The sequence below is a fragment of the Motacilla alba genome, chromosome 11 (genome assembly GCF_015832195.1).
Source record: "Motacilla alba alba isolate MOTALB_02 chromosome 11, Motacilla_alba_V1.0_pri, whole genome shotgun sequence".
Classification (NCBI taxonomy): domain Eukaryota; kingdom Metazoa; phylum Chordata; class Aves; order Passeriformes; family Motacillidae; genus Motacilla; species Motacilla alba.
Window position 1 is genome coordinate 17,637,912 of NC_052026.1, and position 18,655 is coordinate 17,656,566.

The 18,655-nt window shown below is 45.8% G+C and overlaps 1 protein-coding gene across 3 annotated transcripts; it reads right to left on the minus strand.

Annotated features, from left to right (window-relative positions):
* Positions 1-2,741: 2,741 nt before the first annotated feature.
* On the minus strand, positions 2,742-18,415 carry KCNG4 (potassium voltage-gated channel modifier subfamily G member 4). Of its 3 annotated transcripts, none has more exons than XM_038148456.1 (3): positions 18,029-18,413; positions 16,388-17,187; positions 2,742-4,990 (listed from the first exon to the last, which is right to left on the minus strand). In XM_038148456.1, the coding sequence occupies exons 2-3, from the start codon at positions 17,135-17,137 to the stop codon at positions 4,205-4,207; spliced, it is 1,536 nt and encodes a 511-aa protein (XP_038004384.1). In that variant the 5' UTR covers positions 17,138-17,187; positions 18,029-18,413; the 3' UTR covers positions 2,742-4,204. The 3 variants fall into 3 exon arrangements, with proteins under 3 accessions (XP_038004384.1, XP_038004386.1, XP_038004385.1); XM_038148458.1 differs by having other exon boundaries at positions 4,205-4,990; positions 18,083-18,415; XM_038148457.1 differs by lacking the exon at positions 18,029-18,413 and adding an exon at positions 17,625-18,019 and having other exon boundaries at positions 4,205-4,990.
* Between the last annotated feature and the right edge of the window lie 240 nt (positions 18,416-18,655).

An 18,655-nucleotide genomic window follows, 5' to 3' on the forward strand; every position in this document is an offset into this window, starting at 1 on the left:
GCTATGAATGTTAGTGGCTGGATGCAAAGACAGGTGAAAAGCAAATTTCAGGAGTTCTGAGAGTAGGCTGAAATAATAAAATACAGAACCTATGAAATTCTAGGAAGTTAATTACTGGGATAATAACATGTCCATCTCATGTAATGCTTCTGTACCAGAGGAAGTGGTGAAAGTCACAGAGGAGAAACAGCTGGAGGACAGCTGGGAGGTACCAGGGCTGCAGAGAAACCTGGAACAGGCTGCAGAAGCCCTGAGGAAATGAGAGTTAGGTCAGAAAAAAGGTCTCAACCCCTTGGTGGAATTTCAACATCGCAGAAAATTTGCATTTAGCCCCTGATCAAAAACCATTCTATGAGGTTTGAGTCCAGCTCAGACCAGGTGAGAGCGTCCTGTGTTGTGTTCTCACAGGACTCCCACAGGCTGGGCTGCAGAGCAGGATAAATTCCTGATTTCCCCCAAAAAGCAGCAGGGTGGGGGTTTTTGCAGGTTCCTACAACACCAGGAGGTGTTGCTGTGCCAGAGCAGCAGTTAGAAGCTTCAAGAGAGATGCAATGCATTGATGAGGGCTGTACAACCTGGTTCCCCTGGGTGATGGGTGCTGTCCCTCTCCTGTTTCTAGGATGTAGGTCCAGGGGAAAGGCTTTGAAGTCAGGGAAGCTGGGTGCCAGGCAGCTCAACTGCTCTTTTAATTAAATCTGGTTAGGAAATGATTCGATCTTGGCAACAACAGCATCTGCTAATTGTAACTGCTTGTTCTGAATGTGTTACTCAGTTGAGTTACACCGGCACTAAATGTTCCTCCTAACATATTTTTCCCTCCCCTGTAACATGATGAATCACGCAGGACTTATTTTCTGTGAAAGCTGGTGCAGCCCAGACCCAGCTATTAGAGGAGATTTAAGTTAAAATCAGAAATACGAGTGATGGTCCAAATTCAGCTGGACGTGCAAACGCTCAGCTCCCTGTCAGCATTGCTGCTTTGTTTGTTTGTTTGTTTGTTTGAACTCTGTGATTCAGCACGCTCTTGGGTTGTGTTTTGGAACTTACACTAGACTGAGTCAGGCTTTGGATTTCTGTCACTGTCCACACTCCCAGCTACATCACGGAACCTGTTGGACATGGAGCTGTTACAAGCACTTGAGCAGTAAAACCCCCAATATTTCACCAGATATCTACATTTTTATAGCCATGTGATGGGCTAATTTTGTGTGCAACCATGATGAACTAACTTCTAAACTAGTAAGGAAATTGTTACTTGGAAAAAACAAATCAGCTGCTCTACCTGATTGTTTGTATGTCCAAAGTGTGTGTCAGTGAGGGAAGTGTTTTTAAAAGCTGCAGCAATTCTGCATCAGGATTTGTGTCCCAGCAGCCACCAGTGAGCAGGAGCAAGCACTGGATTTGGCACTGCCAGGCCAGAGGGGCAGAATCTCCAGGGAAATGCAGGTGGTATCACCCTGCACAGGACCCTGGAGAGGTTTCCTTCATAGTCCAGACCAGGATTTTGTCTGATTTATCATCTCACTGGACCTACTGTAGAGAATTGCCAAAAAAAAAAATTGTGAAAAATAAAAAATCAGATGGACCTGTGCATAAACCAGCAGAAATTGCATATTTAATGGGGCAAATGTTAATGCCTGTCATCTAAAGCCAACTTGTTCCTCTTGTTGGAACATCCCCGTGAATAATCTGCTGCAGTTTCTCTGGTTTGAATCATGAGGTCAATAGCGAGATAAACCCAAGGGATTAATTCCAGTCACGCCATCCCAGTGGTGCCAACAACTGTGCTTTTCTCCACTTCAGCTGTGCAGGAGGGAGGGGAGCAGCTCAGCTCCCAAATGCCTGCAGGAAGCTGCAGAACTCTGCAAGTGGCTGGGTCTGGATGTCCAGCTGGGAGATGGGGCAGTGCCTGCGGGTGTCCCCAGGCTCCCAATGGCCCCAGGCTGGGCAGGAGAGGGGGCAGGCCCTGGGGAATGCTCATTCACTGAGCTTTGCTCCATCAAAAGGACACAGGGACCTTGGCAAGGTTTAAGAAATGGAGTAATGAAAGCTGGAAATCTGATTAAAAACTAATTTAGGCCTTGATTAATCTCAGTGCCTAAATTCATTCCCGAAATTCAGCGTGTCAGAGCCCCGTGGGGATCACGAGGGCTCTCACTGTGGCTGGCATGGGCCCTGAACACACAGGTGTCTGTGCACACCTGGCCTTTGTGACCTGCATGGAGCCCACTGAGCACCTTCCCACCATCAAAGGGACCTGCATGGAGCCCACTGAGCACCTTCCCACCATCAAAGGGACCTGCATGGAGCCCACTAACTCCCTTCCCACCATCAAAGGGACCTGCATGGAGCCCACTGACTCCCTTCCCACCATCAAAGGGACCTGCATGGAGCCCACTGACTCCCTTCACACCATCAAAGGGACCTGCATGGAACTCACTGGGCACCTTCACACCATCAAAGGGTCACATTGTACAAAACCATCCAGTCTGTCCTTAAAGGAGCATTGCTGACCTCTGCAAAGCCCTGTTGATTCCTTCTGGCTGTACATGGGTATCCCAAAAGGGGCACCTTCCATTTCCATCAGAAAATCACTCCCAGTGCCTCTCTGGCAATCATTCCCCTCATTCTTTATTATTTATACCTTTGGATTCTTCTTAGCTATCATCACATTTTCAAGAAGTCTGTTTTTTACCTTTCTTCCAGAGAAACCATCACCATTCAACAAAAAAAATATAACACCAAGGTTTTTTTTTTATATGCTCAGTAAGCTTGGGCTTTTTTTTTTTTTTTATTCCTCATTTTTATTTTAAATAATTATATGAAAAAGAAGTTTGAAGACTTTTGCTGTCTAGTATGATACGTTTACAGTCTGCAGACCACAACTGCATCTCAAGCAAATGCTCTTGCAAACAGTGTTTTATACAAAGCAGTGCAATTTGTTAGGTACAGATTGATCATCTGGCTACAGGCAAACTTTGAAAGCTGTCACATACAGCGGTTTTATTTTAAGCTTGTTACTGGCTTTAAATACAGAATTTGGATTTGTGTCTGGATGTCTGGTGGATGAGCTGTGGATAACCACACTGGTGTGTAGCCCTGAAAGAATGTGTCCTAACACCTGGCTCAGGATATTAATTGCAAGAACACTGGAAACTCAAAGGCAAGTAAAATAACAAGTGCGTTTGTGCCAACAGAAGCTGGTTTGTTTGTTACTCATTCAGTGTTAGGTATTCAGCAAGATGCATGAGTGGTGGAGACAAAGTTTATTCTTAGTAGTCATAGAGAAGAATGAGCATTTATCACTGAATAAACTCCGAATTTTTTACATTCTCCCAACCTCCAGCTCCACAAGGATTTTTTGGAGCTGGCACCGTTGGGTTGGCTGCTGCTTATACCTATGCCAGGAGAGAGGATAGCACTGTAACCTGTGCTGTTGCTTTGCTTTGTGTGTTCTGCTGATGCACACGTGCACGTTTCTGTCTGTGGCTTTGGGAATGGCCCAGGCCAGGCTCAGATCCCTGTGTAGATGTGTTTGATGGGGGAGGCCTGGCCCAGGTCCCTGTGTAGATGTGTTTGATGGGGATCTCCAGGCCCAGTTCCCTGTGTTGATGTGTTTGATGGGGGTCTCCAGGCCCAGTTCCCTGTGTAGATGTGTTTGATGGGGGAGGCCTGGCCCAGGTCCCTGTGTAGATGTGTTTGATGGGGGTCTCCAGGCTCAGTTCCCTGTGTAGATGTGTTTAATGGGGGAGGCCCGGCCCAGGTCCCTGTGTAGATGTGTTTGATGGGGGTCTCCAGGCTGAGTTCCCTGTGTAGATGTGTTTGATGTGGTTCCAGGCCCAGGTCCCTATACAGATATGTTTGATGGGGGTCTCCAGGCTCAGTTCCCTGTGTTGATGTGTTTGATAGGATCTCCAGGCCCAGGTCCCCGTGTAGATGTGTTTGATGGGGGTCTCCAGGCTCAGTTCCCTGTGTAGATGTGTTTGATGGGATCTCCAGGCCCAGATCCCTGTGTAGATGTGTTTGATGTGGTCTCCAGGCCCAGATCCCTGTGTAGATGTGTTTGATGGGGGTCTCCAGGCTCAGTTCCCTGTGTAGATGTGTTTGATGGGATCTCCAGGCCCAGGTCCCTGTGTAGATGTGTTTGATGGGGGTCTCCAGGCTCAGTTCCCCGTGTAGTTGTGTTTGATGGGGGTCTCCAGGCTCAGTTCCCCGTGTAGATGTATTTGATGGGGGAGGCCTGCCCCTCCAGGATCAGGCTGTCCGTCTCGTTGAAGGTGTCGCTTTCCCCGGAGCGGTTGGCGCTCTTGGCTCGGCTCAGCCGCGACTGCAGCCGCTCGTGCTCCTTGCGCAGCTCGGAGTAGGAGTGGGAGAAGGTGTGGAATATCGAGGTTGCGGGGAAGGACATGATGAGGATCCCGCTGAGGATGCTGCTCAGAGCCACCATCTGGCCCGGCACGCTGCGTGGCACCATGTCCCCGTAGCCCACGGTGGTCATGGAGATGATGGCCCACCAGTAGGAGGCGGGGATGCTGGTGAATTCCAGCACCCTGCCCGACTCGTTCTCAGCCAGGTACACCAGGGGGGAGAAGAGGGTGACGGCCACGCACAGGAAGAGCAGCAGCAGCCCGAATTCCCGCGTGCACTTGCGCACGGTGAGGCCCAGGGTCTGCAGGCCCAGGGAGTGGCGGGCAAGGCGCATGACGTACAGGATCCTCAAGGCACGTAAAACCCGTAGCACCAAGCCCACCTTCTCCAGGTACGTGTTGCTGCTCGGCCTGTCCTCCTCCTCGCTGGAGTCGTCCTCGGAGAAGATGAGGGAGGCGTAGTAAGGGGAAATGGCCAAGAAGTCAATGATGTTCAGGGGTCCTTTGAAGAACTGACACTTGCTCCTGGCCTGGATGAAGCGGAGGCAGAACTCCAGGGAGAACCAAGCCACGCAGATGGTCTCGATGACGAAGATGTAATAGCACTTCTGGGAACACTCACCCTGCCACAAAGCAGAGAGGGAAATAAACAAAACAACAGTCTGTGAACCAGCATCCCAAAACGCTGAGGGAGAAGCAATATGGATCTGCCTGAGTCACTGGCAGCAGAGATAAACAAACCCCAGCTCACAGGTAGTGTGGCAGCTGTCCTTCAGTTCCACAGAGAATGTTGAGCACATGAAATAGCTGAACAAACAGATCCACCTACCTCCCTCATTTTACTCTGTTGCTTCTTCCAACCTACTGGAATGAAACCCATCAATGTATAAAGTCCTGGCATTCAGGCTGTAAGTCCTGAATGCTTCAGACAGGTAGAAAAAATATAAAAGAAAGGCCTCATAAAATCATGCCTGCCCTATTAAATTAATAGCTGGCCTATCGCTTCTTCTAAATGCAGGTAAGTACTTTGCAAGTTCTCATATAAAAACATCTTGAAAACGAGAGTTCATTAACACAACAATCTATTTCTGGGGTGAAAAACAAGTGCACCTGTATAAACAACAAGATCTGTCCCATGAGAACCAATGAAAAAAATATGTAAACAACTCAAGAATAGAGAGATTTCATGGACAAGTAAAATACCTTTTACAAACCAATAGAGTAAATGACAAGAAAGTTGTCAACAAAGCTGCTCACAAGGTCGATAAAAACTGTATAAAATGAGTTGTGTGAATAAAAAAATTGGCTTTTCCCACATGAAGAAAATGGAGTCACGGCAGACTTTTTACAACACTCAATATTTCCCACTTTCTGCTGCACTTGGGAGTAGCAAGTCTTTTTGTGTTATAGAATTGGCCAGCAGAGGTTCCCCCTCAGGAGTGTGCTTTACCCTGCCCAACCTTCAGAACGATTTAGCTCTGTAGCACCATTTGGGGATTTCTCCTTTCTGCACAGTAAGCTGCCCAGTCCATATTTTCCCCCTGAAATGAAACAGCACAGCAGCTGATGAAGGCCTGGCCCTGCCAGGGCTCTGCATGCAGGGTCAGGCTCTGGCTCCATTTGCAGTCAGGGCTGGAGCACATTGATGTTTGCAGAGCTGCTGACTGGGCTTGATGAGATTGCCTGCAATCAGCAGTTGTGTTGTGCAGTGCTCACTCTTTCTGAGCCCTGAATTATTTGTACAGTGCACAAACCTGCCTCTGGTCACTCCAGTGATGGGGCCTCTGAATTATTCATTGCTCCCATCAAGATTTATTTAATTTTTGTTAGCTAGGCTGAATTTCCAGTACATCTGTTATTTATTTGCCTTTAGACATTTGCAGGTGACATTGCTCTCAGATCATCATGGGGTTTTCCCTATTCCTTCCTTAGGAAATAGAAGAAAAGAAGTTTTGTTTAACCATTAAGATGTAGGCTGTCTTTTGAATTGAGCATGAAATTTCAAGGTGTAGCAATGTAGAGACTTTTTGGGAGATTTTTAATTCTTGCCACCCTCAGTAACCTCACTATTCCCTATGGAAATTTATATTTACTTAGTGAAGGCAATTTATGCTGTCAGCATAATGAGAACATGCTCATTGCCTTCACACTGGGAGATGGATTTCATCCCAAGAGTTTGCATGTGAATGTTTTATATATTAGGAACATTTGTATATATTATGGAATGCACCTGACTTGATTTATATAGAATATCCCTCTCTAATGTCAGTCTACTCAAACGTTCTTCATCCTTTTGAATATCTTGTTCAAAAGCAGCAAATATTGAAATAAGAGGGAGTGGAGGAGGAAATATCAAGCACCAAAGCCAATTTCTGTTTCTCCAGTACTTTTGAGGATTTTTACAGCTCAGTGTTTTATGTTGCTCTCGGAACTGTTGTCAAAGAACAGGCAGAGCACACTGACTTCAAAGCTCTGTTCTCACCAAAATGCTGATGCTCCTGTGTCAGTGGGAGATTTCAATTTTTTTTGCCACCACATTCCCATTAGTTACTTTCAGTACAGCCCAAATACCCTGATCCATGCAAGCCCTTTTTTTTGCCTAAATGTCTGATAAAGAAACCTCTGTGCTGCAACAACTTCTGTACAATTCCTCTTTCTGAGCAAACCAGATACATTTGGATATTCTAGCGTTCAGCACCTGCCAACACAAAACACAGCAAACTCCCTCCCCTGACCTCACCATTAACTAGAGCAGAATTCTGGGGGTTTATTTCCAGATCTTTGGGTTCAATTTGCACTGAGCTCCTTCTCCTCCTGCTGCAGTTTTGCTCACGGTGGAGTGGGAGCTCCAAAAGCTCCAAGCTGGGGTGGTGCTGACTGTGAGCAAGAGGGGAAGGTGAGGTTTTATTTAGAATTGACCACAGCATATTTTGGGAGGGCTTTTTCAACCAAACCATCTGACATCAATCTGTACTCAACCTGTCACTGACTTTGATGGGAGAGCAGTTAGGACAGGCCCAGCAGTGAGTATGTAACTCTTTATTCATCCTGCAGATTTACTTTTCAACAATGCAAGAATTTATCAGGATTTATGGAACTTGCCTCCAGCAGAAATTCTACAACCTATGATATAAATGTAATAAAATGAGTGCCTGGTATTGATCTTCTGTATGAAATGAGCATTTGGCTCAGCAATGAATGAAACAATATTTTGTGTGTAAAAAGATATATACTGAGCCTGGTGCCTGAAATATGGAGTGGTTTCTTAGATTTATAAACTACCTCAAAGAAGCAAAGGAGTTGTTTCAAACTCCTCTATCACCAGAGATAGTAAAAAAATCCAAGCTTCCTTTTGAATATCTCCCTCTGGTGTATAAGAAACTGGCTTGTTTTCCATGTTCTCTTATGTGCTGGAGTTTATGGTGTTACAGTGGGATTGCTCATTTTAGGATATTTCTGTTAAATTCTCTTTAAACAGGAAAAAAAGTTGGTTCATAATAAAAGAGAAAAAGAGCAGTACTGAGTCCAGTTAACCCCGTTCCCCCAACAGCCAGAGGCAACAGGTGCCCAGGGGAACTCTCCTGGCTTCTGTTTTCCACTCACAGAATCCCAGAATGGTTTGGGTAGAAGGGACCTTAAACCCATCTTAAACCTTTAAACCAGGTTGCTCCAAGCCCTGTCCAACCTGGCCTTGGATACTTCCAGGGATGGAGCAGCAAAAAAGCAATTTATTCACTAATTGTGAATTCCAGCTAAATGTGCTTGAGAAATGTGCCACTCACAAGATAAAAAGAGATAAATTTCCCAGCCTCTTAGTTTGCCAGGAAACATTAATTAAAGTGTAATGGCATCTAGGATAACAAACAGAATCAGATCCCAGGGTTATGCAGCACTAGCCTAACTTACAACAGGTATAAATCTCATCCAGTGAAAAGAATAAATATCTTTACATGCATCAATATTTTCAGTTATGCCCAGGAAGACTGAATCAGAATCGGCCCTGCAGAATATATCTCTCATCTATCCATGATGCTGCTCACTTTTTTTTTTTATGTAGACGAGGAAAAACTTTATTATTATTGAATAACTGTGTGGCACCACCAAGGAACTCCTCTTGTTCCTTCAGGGTCTGCTCTGTGCTGATCATTTGTGTCCCACCTTTCTGCCCTCTGAGACAATTGACAATTAAAATATGCTTTGGAAACTTGTTCTGAATCATTACCTGATCCACCAATGAGTTTCCTGCTGTCAGAGATTTATCTCAATACCTTTTGCAGTGGGTATTTACGCTTTATCCCCTCTTAATCTGAAGTACAATGAGGAAAGAAATCCTGTTATTCCCATTATGTTGGGAGCGCAGTGCTGCAGCTGTGTGAGGATAAAATTGGATAGGTACCAACTTTCTGCCCTGGGTGTGATTGACTCTAAGTGGAAGTTTATTGGCAGCAGTCTGAGCCTGTTTTCTGTGGTGTGTAATTTGGGATTTCCCACAATCTATAAACAGGGTGGAGTCTGGGAGGTAAAGCAAGCAAAACTACAGCATTTCCTGTGATCTCCTTCCTGTGCTTGCCAGGGAACTCTGCTCAGGATGGTGTCAGTGATTCCAAGTGTTTCTTGTGTCAAATGATCTATTCCCAGGTTAAATAGCAAATGATCTCTTGTGTCAAATGATCTGTTCCCAAGTCAAATAGCAAAAGTTCTTCCAATGCTTGTGGAACCCTTTGGTAATAAGCACAGCTTGATCAGTATCTGGATTATTTCAGAATCATGTCATATTTCCAGAGCTTTGGAGTGGAAATCAATATGTACCTCAGCACAAGGTCTATGTGTTGCTTACACAGCATGCTGGTGAGAAAGGAATCTCGTGTTATTTATGGAGCCAAGCTGACAAAAGTCCTTGAACCCAGCTAGAAGTCATAACAGAACCCCTATGTTCAAACACTGTTATTCCCAGAGCATGTTTATGGGAACCAGCTGGCTCATCATCATCATCAATCATCATCATCATCATCATCATCATCACACAAATGAGCAATGGGCTGAAAGGATCTGAGCCTGCTCCCAGCCAGCTCTGCCCGAGCTGCAGCAGTGATTGCTCCCGAGGGAAGGCTGCCCTGTGCTCAGGACCCACACCCAATGGAGCCAGAACCAGGCAGGGAAGGAGCTCAGAGAGCATATGCTCCATCCTATTGGAGTCCTAGAGGAGCTTCCCTGAGCACAGGACCTGCACTTCTCATCCCTCTGCAGTGGGGGGACAGGCTGCCAGAATGTCACCGTTCACACCAGGAGCGCGCCTGGCTCCGTGGCTGATACAAGGTCATGGTTCACATCTGCTAAATTTATCCTGGCAGGGGCAGGTTTCGTTTGGCATAGTCAAGCTGCTGCTCAGATCCTTCCTGTGATGCACACACTGCTCTGTGGACAGAGGCCAGTGTCCACCAGAGAGGCAGCAGATGGGATCAGCCTGTCCTGCAGCTCCCGACCTGCCTTCTGCCAGCCTGTGCTGTCCAGCACTTATCCCAGCAGGACTGCTCTTCCCGCAGCCTGGCCTGTTGGCCAAAATCAGCCAGCCCTCTAGGTGCAGAGTTTAGAAGAAAAACCAGCAGGAATTTGCCGGTCTAAGCCCAAGGTTGCCATTTCCTGGGTGGGGGCTGTTTTTCTGCTTTTGCACTTCTCAGTCACCCCTGGGCAGTGCATCCTGGTCTAGAGCTTCTCCCTGAGCAATTCCCTCTGTCTGAAAAATACAGACTAATGGGATGGTGTAAAAACAAGCTTTGGCTCTTCCCACAGACCCAAGGCAGTGGGAATACAGGGGAGGCTGAAGTCTAGAGAAGGGTTAGGGAGGAGCAGAGGCAGAGCAAGACCTGGGTGTAGGGAAATGAGCTAACCAGCTGGCTCCAAGCTGTTCTTATCCCGTTGGCAGCAGGAAATGAACAGATACAGGGCAGAAATCCCTTTTGGCTGTGAAGGGAATGGCTTGGTTAGGAAATGTGGTGCCAGTCTGGGTTCCCTGCATACCTGAGCTCTGGGATCCAGCTGCAGTGCTGCAGGTAGTGCTGAATCACTGCGGCCGCATTGACGCTGCTATTTGAATAATTAAACCACGCTCTGCTGAATCAAATGATGGGGAGGGAGAGCTTGAAAACCCTGTGTTATGGATCACATCAGCTCTTGGATTTATGGTTCCAGCCTGATGCAATAAAACCAGAAGGTTACAGCCTGCTGAGAAAGAGACTCTAACCTGATTTAGGGAATGATGAGCTTGTTAAAGCAGTGCTGTGTATTCTGAGAACACAATGAGTTCCCACTTGTTCTACTTGATGGGAAAGAAGCCTGGACTTAGGAAAACAATTACTACAACTACAGCATTTGAGGAAAATGAACTAATATTGGTATTCTATTAATGTGAACATTAGAAAGAACAGAGAAAAATTAATGCTCTGTGTCCAACAAATAATTATCCCCTCTGGGGCAGACGTGTACCTAAAATAAAATGATAAAATTAACTTTTAAACCTTAGTCTGCAGACACTGTTAGAGTCAATCTGAAGAATCTGGTTTTGATTTAAACCAGTTGGTGACTCCAAAGTGTTGGTGTTAGCAGAAAGCTGTGAAAGAGTAAACTTTTCCTTGTTTTTCTAGTAAGGACTTCTTGTTTTTCTAGTAAGGAATCTAACAGACAATTTTGTAACTGTGCAGAGCAGTATAGTCAAAATGACAAGGAATTAATCTGGACTTGGGAGGATAACCATCAACTGACAGTTTTGCTGCCAGTCAAAGCATTTTGCCTGTTAGTGTTTCTTTTCTCACTGCATTATAAATTCTTTGGAGCAGAAATTCCTTCTTATTGTAACTCTGGAGTGCAGGGGGTCCCAAAGATGCTTAAATATTTTTTTTAAGGGAAGATACTGGTGCTAATGAGAGGTGCTGACACTGTGGGAAGGAGCTTGGGGGATAAATTAGTTTCAAACAGAGTTTTCCAGAGATGGAGTGCCTCCATGAAAAGCAACACTCATCCTCCCAAAGAAGACATTTATTAAACACTCACCTGTGCAGAACCCCTTGAGGAGAGCCAGGTGAGGGGAGTGAACAGGCTTTTGTAACAATTACAGCCCTGGAAGCAGCAGGAGGGGAAAGAAATCCTGACTCCCAGTGAGGGACACGTGCTGGCACACTGCACAGCTGTTGGTGCGGAACAGCTGGAACAGCTGGAACAGCTGGGTGTCCCCCAGGATGGCGTGCAAAGCTCACTGCTGGGACACGGCCAAGAGGGGATGAACGTAAGGCAAACAAATAATGTCTAATTGTGCTTCCTGAACACAGCTTTGGAAAGCCAGGCAGGATCCATTCCCTCCCTGGAGGGCCAGAGTTTGTGCAGACACTGATTTTGGGTGGCCTGAGGGGGAGCTGGGGCACTGATGGTCAGCAGGGAGCACCCCCTCCCTGCCCTTCTGGCTGTGCAGAGCAGGGCTTCAGTGAGATGGACTTCATCAGTGCTGTACAGAACAGACTCAGTGCTGAACTGGGCAGCTCTGGGTGTGGGTGCCTGGGAAATGGTCACGGATCATGTGGGACTCTGAAATCAGGGTCTTAATGTGATGCTGCAATTTCAAAGCTCCCGGTGTTTCTGGCCTCAAAAAGAGGCAGATCCCATAAAGCAGTAATTTATAAATATACACCAAAAGTCCCAGGCTTGAATATTCTGATTTCTGTTGTTTAATGGCTTCCTGTTTAAACTTTCTTCAATCATTATTATTTTGACTAATTCAGTCCCTGAAGCACATAAATAGCTGCGTTTCACTGTGCTGAGTACACCCAGACCAGGAGGGTTTTGCTGCTCCACTGAAGCACATTTTCCTCCTTTCCCTGCTAATCAAATGGTCAGAAATAATCAGAATTGCACTGGATGCTTGGACAATTTAAGAGAGGGATTGTCTGCAGAAAGTGACCTGATGAGAACCCAGAATAAAGTGCTTGAGCAGATGCAATAAAGCCAAAGCACATCTAGCTTTATTTTATTCCAAGTAATTTCAAGTCATATGTATATAGCAGTATATTTATAGATAGGCATGGACACATATGCCTGTATAGTATTACACTTTCAATGAGCATTACATGTTCTTTCTCTTCACAGTAAGGCAAATAAATTGGGTTTTTCCCCCTGTAAAGTAAAATTATTCCAGTTTTTAAGAAAACCTGTTTCTTGGCAGTTTCCCCCAGTGTGCAAGCCAAACATTCTTTAGTATCATACAGAAAGCCTCAGCAACATGAAGCATTAAAAAACTAATCAGGGACTCCAGAATAATGGTGTAGAATATTAAAAAAAAAGTAATTTAGAAGTGGTTCTATTTGTTAAGTACTGGGTTCTCCTCATCTGTTCTGTTTACTGGATTCTAAGTGCAACCAGAGACTAGAAACTTACTCTTTTAAATGGAACTTGATTTTCACATAATCAAATGATCCCAGGAAAAGAAGCTTTAAAAAAATGAGTATTCTGTGTTTCAGGATAAAACCTTCACATGAAACAACAGTGGTTGCAGCTTATGATGATTTTGTTTCATTAGGTCCTATAAAATACCTAAAGCAATTCCAAGCTTCTCAAGGTCAGCTAAGAGCAAACACAAGAATTAGTAGTAACAAGGTCAGGGAATGGAAATATCTGGGGGTTTTCTCCCCCCGGCCTTAATTTGCTGCCTTCCTGAAGGACAGACCTTGCTGTAGCCTTTCTGCTGAGTCATTTCTCCAGAGGATGCCAATTTTAGGGACTCATTAAATGAACTATCTCATCCCAAGGAAAGTCCCAAGAGTGCTTCAAAGTGTTCTCCCTCTCCGGGCCCCTCTGCAGTGGTTTTATCCCAGAGTTTTCTGGTGTAATGATGGTTGTTTCTTTTTCCTTTGGGTTGGATGTGCTGACAGTGGCTGTTTCAGTGACCCCTCTTAGATCCTGATTGTAACTCTTATGTGGGACTGGGACTTTTGGGGGGTTTTGATGGGACTTCTGTCCTGTCTCTAGTGGGATGATCTGAATTTCTTCCTTTGAGGGTAATACTGGTGAATTTTGTCACTTCAGCTTTCCTACCCTGTATGCTTGGTCTCAGTTCAGATTTGCAGTTCTCTCAGGCTGCCTGTTCAGATCAATAACAGATTTCCTCACCTCTAAATATGCCCTTTATTTCCTATCTCTACATGCCTTGATTACTGCACATTGATGATATTAAATCTGCTTTGTTACCAGACAGTTTGAGCTCCATAAAGAACTGGTGCAAATATCATGGACAAGGATATATTCCCACTGGAAAATGTGATAATTCTGTTGTTTTATTCCTAACTAGCATAACCTTGTTACTGATGACTCCTCTCTCCTTAGCCTCACAAATAATAAAACCTTTTGTATATTTATTTCATGGTCAGACTCAAACTTGAGTTCACCAGAGCTGTTCCTTTGCTACTCCACATTTTTGCTGAACTTTTTCCTCACCCTTCACCTGGGACTGTTCTCTCTGGGTTGGCATTCACATCATGTCCATATATAACATAAACTTACAGAAATGTTTGCCCAAATCTGGGCGGTTTTTTTTCATGAGGACGTTCCCTAATGGCATTTGGCACATTCTGGAATGTGTCAATAACAGCAATTCCTCCTTTATTTCACTGTCAGCCGCATCCCCAACTCCAGGCTCCCCCTCCCATCCCCTCTGCTGCCCCTGACGCTGGCTCCTTCCCTCCCCTCCGGTTGCCAGGGTGACTGGGTTTCCCCGATGCAGATGCTCTCTCCTGGCTCCCTGCCATCCCTCTCCCGGAGACAGACCCGAGTTTTCACTTTCCCGAGCGTGCTGAGGACTCCAGGCTGCTCTTCTGCCTGCTCTCTCCTCCCTCCTGAGCAGACCTGGCTCAGCAGCTGCTCACGGGACCAGGGATCTGCTGTGCCTGCAGGGTGGGATCAGCAATCAGCAGCCTCTGAGCCAAGTGAGTCAAGTGGAGGTCACCTTGCATTATTTATCCTTTTTTTTTTTTTTTTTTCTTTGTTTCTTTTTTTTATTTTTGACTCTGATCCATCTTGAGCTGGAGTCCAGCCAGTTTTCACTCTCTTAATGTGGCTGTGGTGAGGAGGAACAGGACCCTAGAGTGGTACATGTGCAGCAGAGGTAAAGCCTTTTTTGTCTGTTTTTCAAAATGGGTAATACGGATAGATTCAATTTCCAGTGTTAGTGACATTGGAAAATGGATCCTTGCAGTACTTTTAAGGGCATTTACCTCAGAGCTTTTACCAAGCTTTAACTCAGAACTGACTCAACCTCACAATAATCTTTGAATTCAGGTGTGGAATTTCAGGTTGTTCAGAAACTTTGTGAAGTAATTTGACTGTTTTCTGTCACTGAGCAAACAGATATTGAACCATCTTTGTGTTCAGCCCTAAAAGCAAAAATTTCAGGTCCTGCACGCTTGTTTCAGGTGGCTGCTAAATGTGGCCCCATCTTGGAATCACTCTCTGAGGTCAGTTCTGAGTTACAAATCAACACAGAGTTGATGTTGCTAAGTATGACTCAGCTGCAGCCAAGAAATCCTAATTTTAGTCAATTAACTTCACGGAGCTATTTGTCCAGCTCTAGTTAAAATGCTCTTTTGAGATGCCAGTAAGGAAATTTTAGTTGTTGCAGGCTAAGAATTTAGGGATGGAAATTTAGGGATGCCAGAACTGCTTGTTAGTTCAGATTCTCTGCTTTTCCACAAGGCATGAGTGTTTTGTCTCATGTATTCCCCTATGTTTCCTGTGGCAGAACATCACAGAATTCATAGAAAGGGACTTTTAATACTCTGTATTCTGGGGCACAATGACAAAGTGCAGCAGGCTGCTGCTGCAAGTGTAAATTATGGAATGTTTCCAAACATTTGGACAAATGTGGTTCTTTCCTCAAGTTCATCCTTCATCCTCTCCCCTGCACTTTCAGCAATCCATCTTTTGAGCTGGTTTCAAGGCAGTTTGCTTGTTTTGAAAGTACTGATATATATGCAAACCTCTAAGTAGTAATGCCATCCTTGTTTTATAGGAAATCCAGGAACAGCAGCTTCACTGCCGCTCCCAGACACACTTATAACCCTCAGCATGCTTTTCTTTCTAACTTAGTAATTTATTTTTTAAAACACACAACCCCTTGCATCCAGCAGAGCTCTGCTCATGTGCTGGGTCTTTAGCATGGGATTTATTTATCAAAGCTTTTCCTGCAGGAAAAGAAATGCAGAAATGAAGATAAAAAGCATCGAGCCACTTCCATTAACAAAGTTAGTAGGAAGCACTTGCTGGAGCAGAGTTTGTAATGTTTGTACATCGAGCTGGAAGAAGGATGTTCTATATTTAAAGTACTTCCTTGGAAGAAGCATTGGAACAGTGTTAACAGCTTTCCCTGTGAAAACAGTTTCTCCTTTTTTTCAGCCAAAAAGTAATAGGATAGCTGAGGAAGGCTGCAAGAGCACCAGGCTTATTCCTGACAGGTTGGAGCCTTCCTGAGCAAATGGAAGTTAATATTCAAGGGGTTATAAAGGAACAGGGAATTATCTTCAATTTCAGCCTCCTGTGCTGTGCTCAGTTTTATCCTAAGACATCAAATATCAGGACGTCTTTTAACCATGACAAGGCTGCTTTGACCCATAAAATGAATACAGATTTTTGTCTTGTGCACACCAGGCTGTGCTGTAAATGTAAAAATGACTTTATTCATCAATATGTGACACTCTGAGGAGCGTCTTGTCTTACAGCAGGGGTTGGGGCAGGGGGGTTATTTGACACAGATTTCCTCAGCACTTTTGGAAGGGCAATTTGCAAATGAAGTGCAGGATTCATTACAGAGATTAGTCAAGATTATTTGATGAATTTGAATGTTACCACATCTGAAGTAACTCTGGATTCTTACTTTTTCTCTGGTCTATTATTACAAAAATAAATCTTTAAGTGCTGAAATATTTACGGCAATGTTATAGAGAAGATCCTTCTGTGGTTAGACCAGTTAAGAAGGACTGACTTACCCTGTCTTCTTCAGCTCTTAAGTCTGGCATTGTGCTCACACAAAGGCTGACAGCTGTGGTGGCCACAAAGAGGATGGAGAGACAAGCAAAGACTTTGCCTGGCAGTCCTGACTGGGGATTTTCCACCATATCTCTGAGTCTGTTCATGAACTGCCCAAATCTGGTTTTCTCATCCAACACACACGAAGCTTCCTTGCTCCTAAGGCGCTCCTCTTCCTTGCGGATCTCGGCCAGCTCCTGCAGCTTCTGGAAGAGCTTCCGAAAGCAGCAGTTCTCCAGGTTGGATTCCTCAATGCCCCAGTACCTCAGCTCCTCCTGGAAAGACAAGGCACACATGTCTCTCAAGAGCATCAGCTTCCCTGCCGCTAGGAAGCTGACAATCATCCCGAAAGCGTTGGGGTTCCTGTCAAAGAAGAACTCGTGGGTGTCCTCATCGTAATCGTCACACAGCTGGATGATTTCTTCATAGCTGCTGCAGAGCTTCAGTTTGCTCAGTCTGGTCAGGGGAAACTCGTCCAAAGTACTCCAAGGCAGCAGGTACTTGATGCCCCCAACGTTGATCATGATCTCTGTCTTCAGATCGACTGCAGACACTTGGTCAGGATGGTAAATCCTCCTGGCTCTCTGGTAATGGACCCCCTTGACAGAAGGGGTTTCCACGCAGATGGGAAGGAAGTGGCTCAAGGAATTGCAGGAGTTGTAGCTAATGTTGCTATAGTCTTGGTCACTGCCTCTGGAGAGAATAGGCATCTCTAAGAGTTCTCACCGGGACATCCAGAGCGGCATCAGAGCAGGGGGATCTGTCAGCCAGAGGATACGGGGAGGAGGAGAAAACATAGCAGAGGTTACCGCAGGAGAAAAGGTATCTCCAGCCACTTTCCTCAATCAGGAAATCAATGAGTGCCTGTTTTGTAAGTAAAAGTCACCTCTGTGCCTCTTCCTGAAGCCTGCAGCCCGTGAATGAGCTTTGCTTTGCAGCCTCATTGGTTGTCTGGCAACACAGGCACGGAGCAGAGCTCCAGCCTCATTCATAATTATCACCGAGGCTCGGCTGCCTGCAAATCCCAACGGGAACACCTCGGGCTCTTCTCCGAGCAGGTCTGGGCACCGCTACATCTTTATTTTATCCTTATTTTCCGGTCGTTGTCGCTTCGCTCTCTTATTTCTAGAAACCCTTAGCCACGGGCTAACCCGACTAAGCTGCTTAATAGTTATTAGCGACAGAGTGGTCAATTACCTGCCATGGGCTGGATGCGAAGTTCTGATTGCTTTAACGGGACTGCTCAGATCGCGATTCCTCTGCTCTCGCTGCACGCCCGTTCTGCCTCTCGGGGGGATTGCAAGGATTAGCGGGGAGAGGTTTAAAAATGCCTTAAATTCTGTCTAAATGATGGCTGTTCTGATCAACCCGACCTCGTGGCAAATTACTGAGGAGGTAGAGGGGAACCTCTGCCCACCACGGGGAAAACTTTGTTATAAGCAGGCAGAAAGTGTTAGCTCACTCGGAGAATTTAACACTCCCCTCCTCCTTTCAGGGACAAACCCCTGGTTTTGCCCCTTGTCCCTAGAGATAAAAACCCTCTTTTTTACCCCAAGTCAGCCAAGTTTAGACTGCAAGGAAAGTTTCCCGAAGTGACTTACCGGCGGAGCAGGGGCAGCTGGCGGGAGCGGGGCTGCCCCGCAGGTGATGCTCACCTGCCGCACACGGCAGCAGCTCCGGGGGGCATCGTCCGGCTTTGGTTACATGGAAAATCCCTGGAGCCCTCTGCAGCTCTCTCCTCTTCCTCCTTCTCCTCTTTCCTGGAAGGGGAAAGCAGCCGTGGGTGTTGATGTAACATATGTTGTGCTAAGGGATCCTCCCCAAGGTGTCCTGAGCCGCAGCTCCTCTCCTGGGCTTTGCTGGTGGAAGATGCTGAGGGAGAGCTGGTGGATCCTGCCCTCTCCCTGTGCCTCCTCTCTCTCCTGCCCTCTCCCCGTGCCTCCTCTCTTCCCCCCGGGACTGTCGATGTGGTCCTGGAAGAGGAGGGGAGAGGGAAGGGGGAAGGGCTTAGAAATAATCTCTCCAGCATCCCTCCGTGCATCCAGCAGGCAGCAGGCAGCAACTGGGGAAGAACATGGAGTACAAGTCCCCGGCTAATGAGGTTTGATAATCAGTAAATTCTGGCAAATCTACTTAATAAAACAATTTCAGTGTCTATTAACTCCTTCCATCACAGTCATGCTACAGTCACTTGGTCTGGAGAAACCACTTCAGTTTCTCAGCAGCAC

Bases quoted from the DNA above. Each gene is read 5' to 3' on its own strand.
- KCNG4 (XM_038148456.1), bottom strand. From the start codon at position 17,137: ATGCCTATTCTCTCCAGAGGCAGTGACCAAGACTATAGCAACATTAGC. The intron at 4,991-16,387 runs GTAAGTCAGTCC...GCTTTGTGGCAG, and splicing joins TAAGAGCTGAAGAAGACAGG to GGTGAGTGTTCCCAGAAGTG.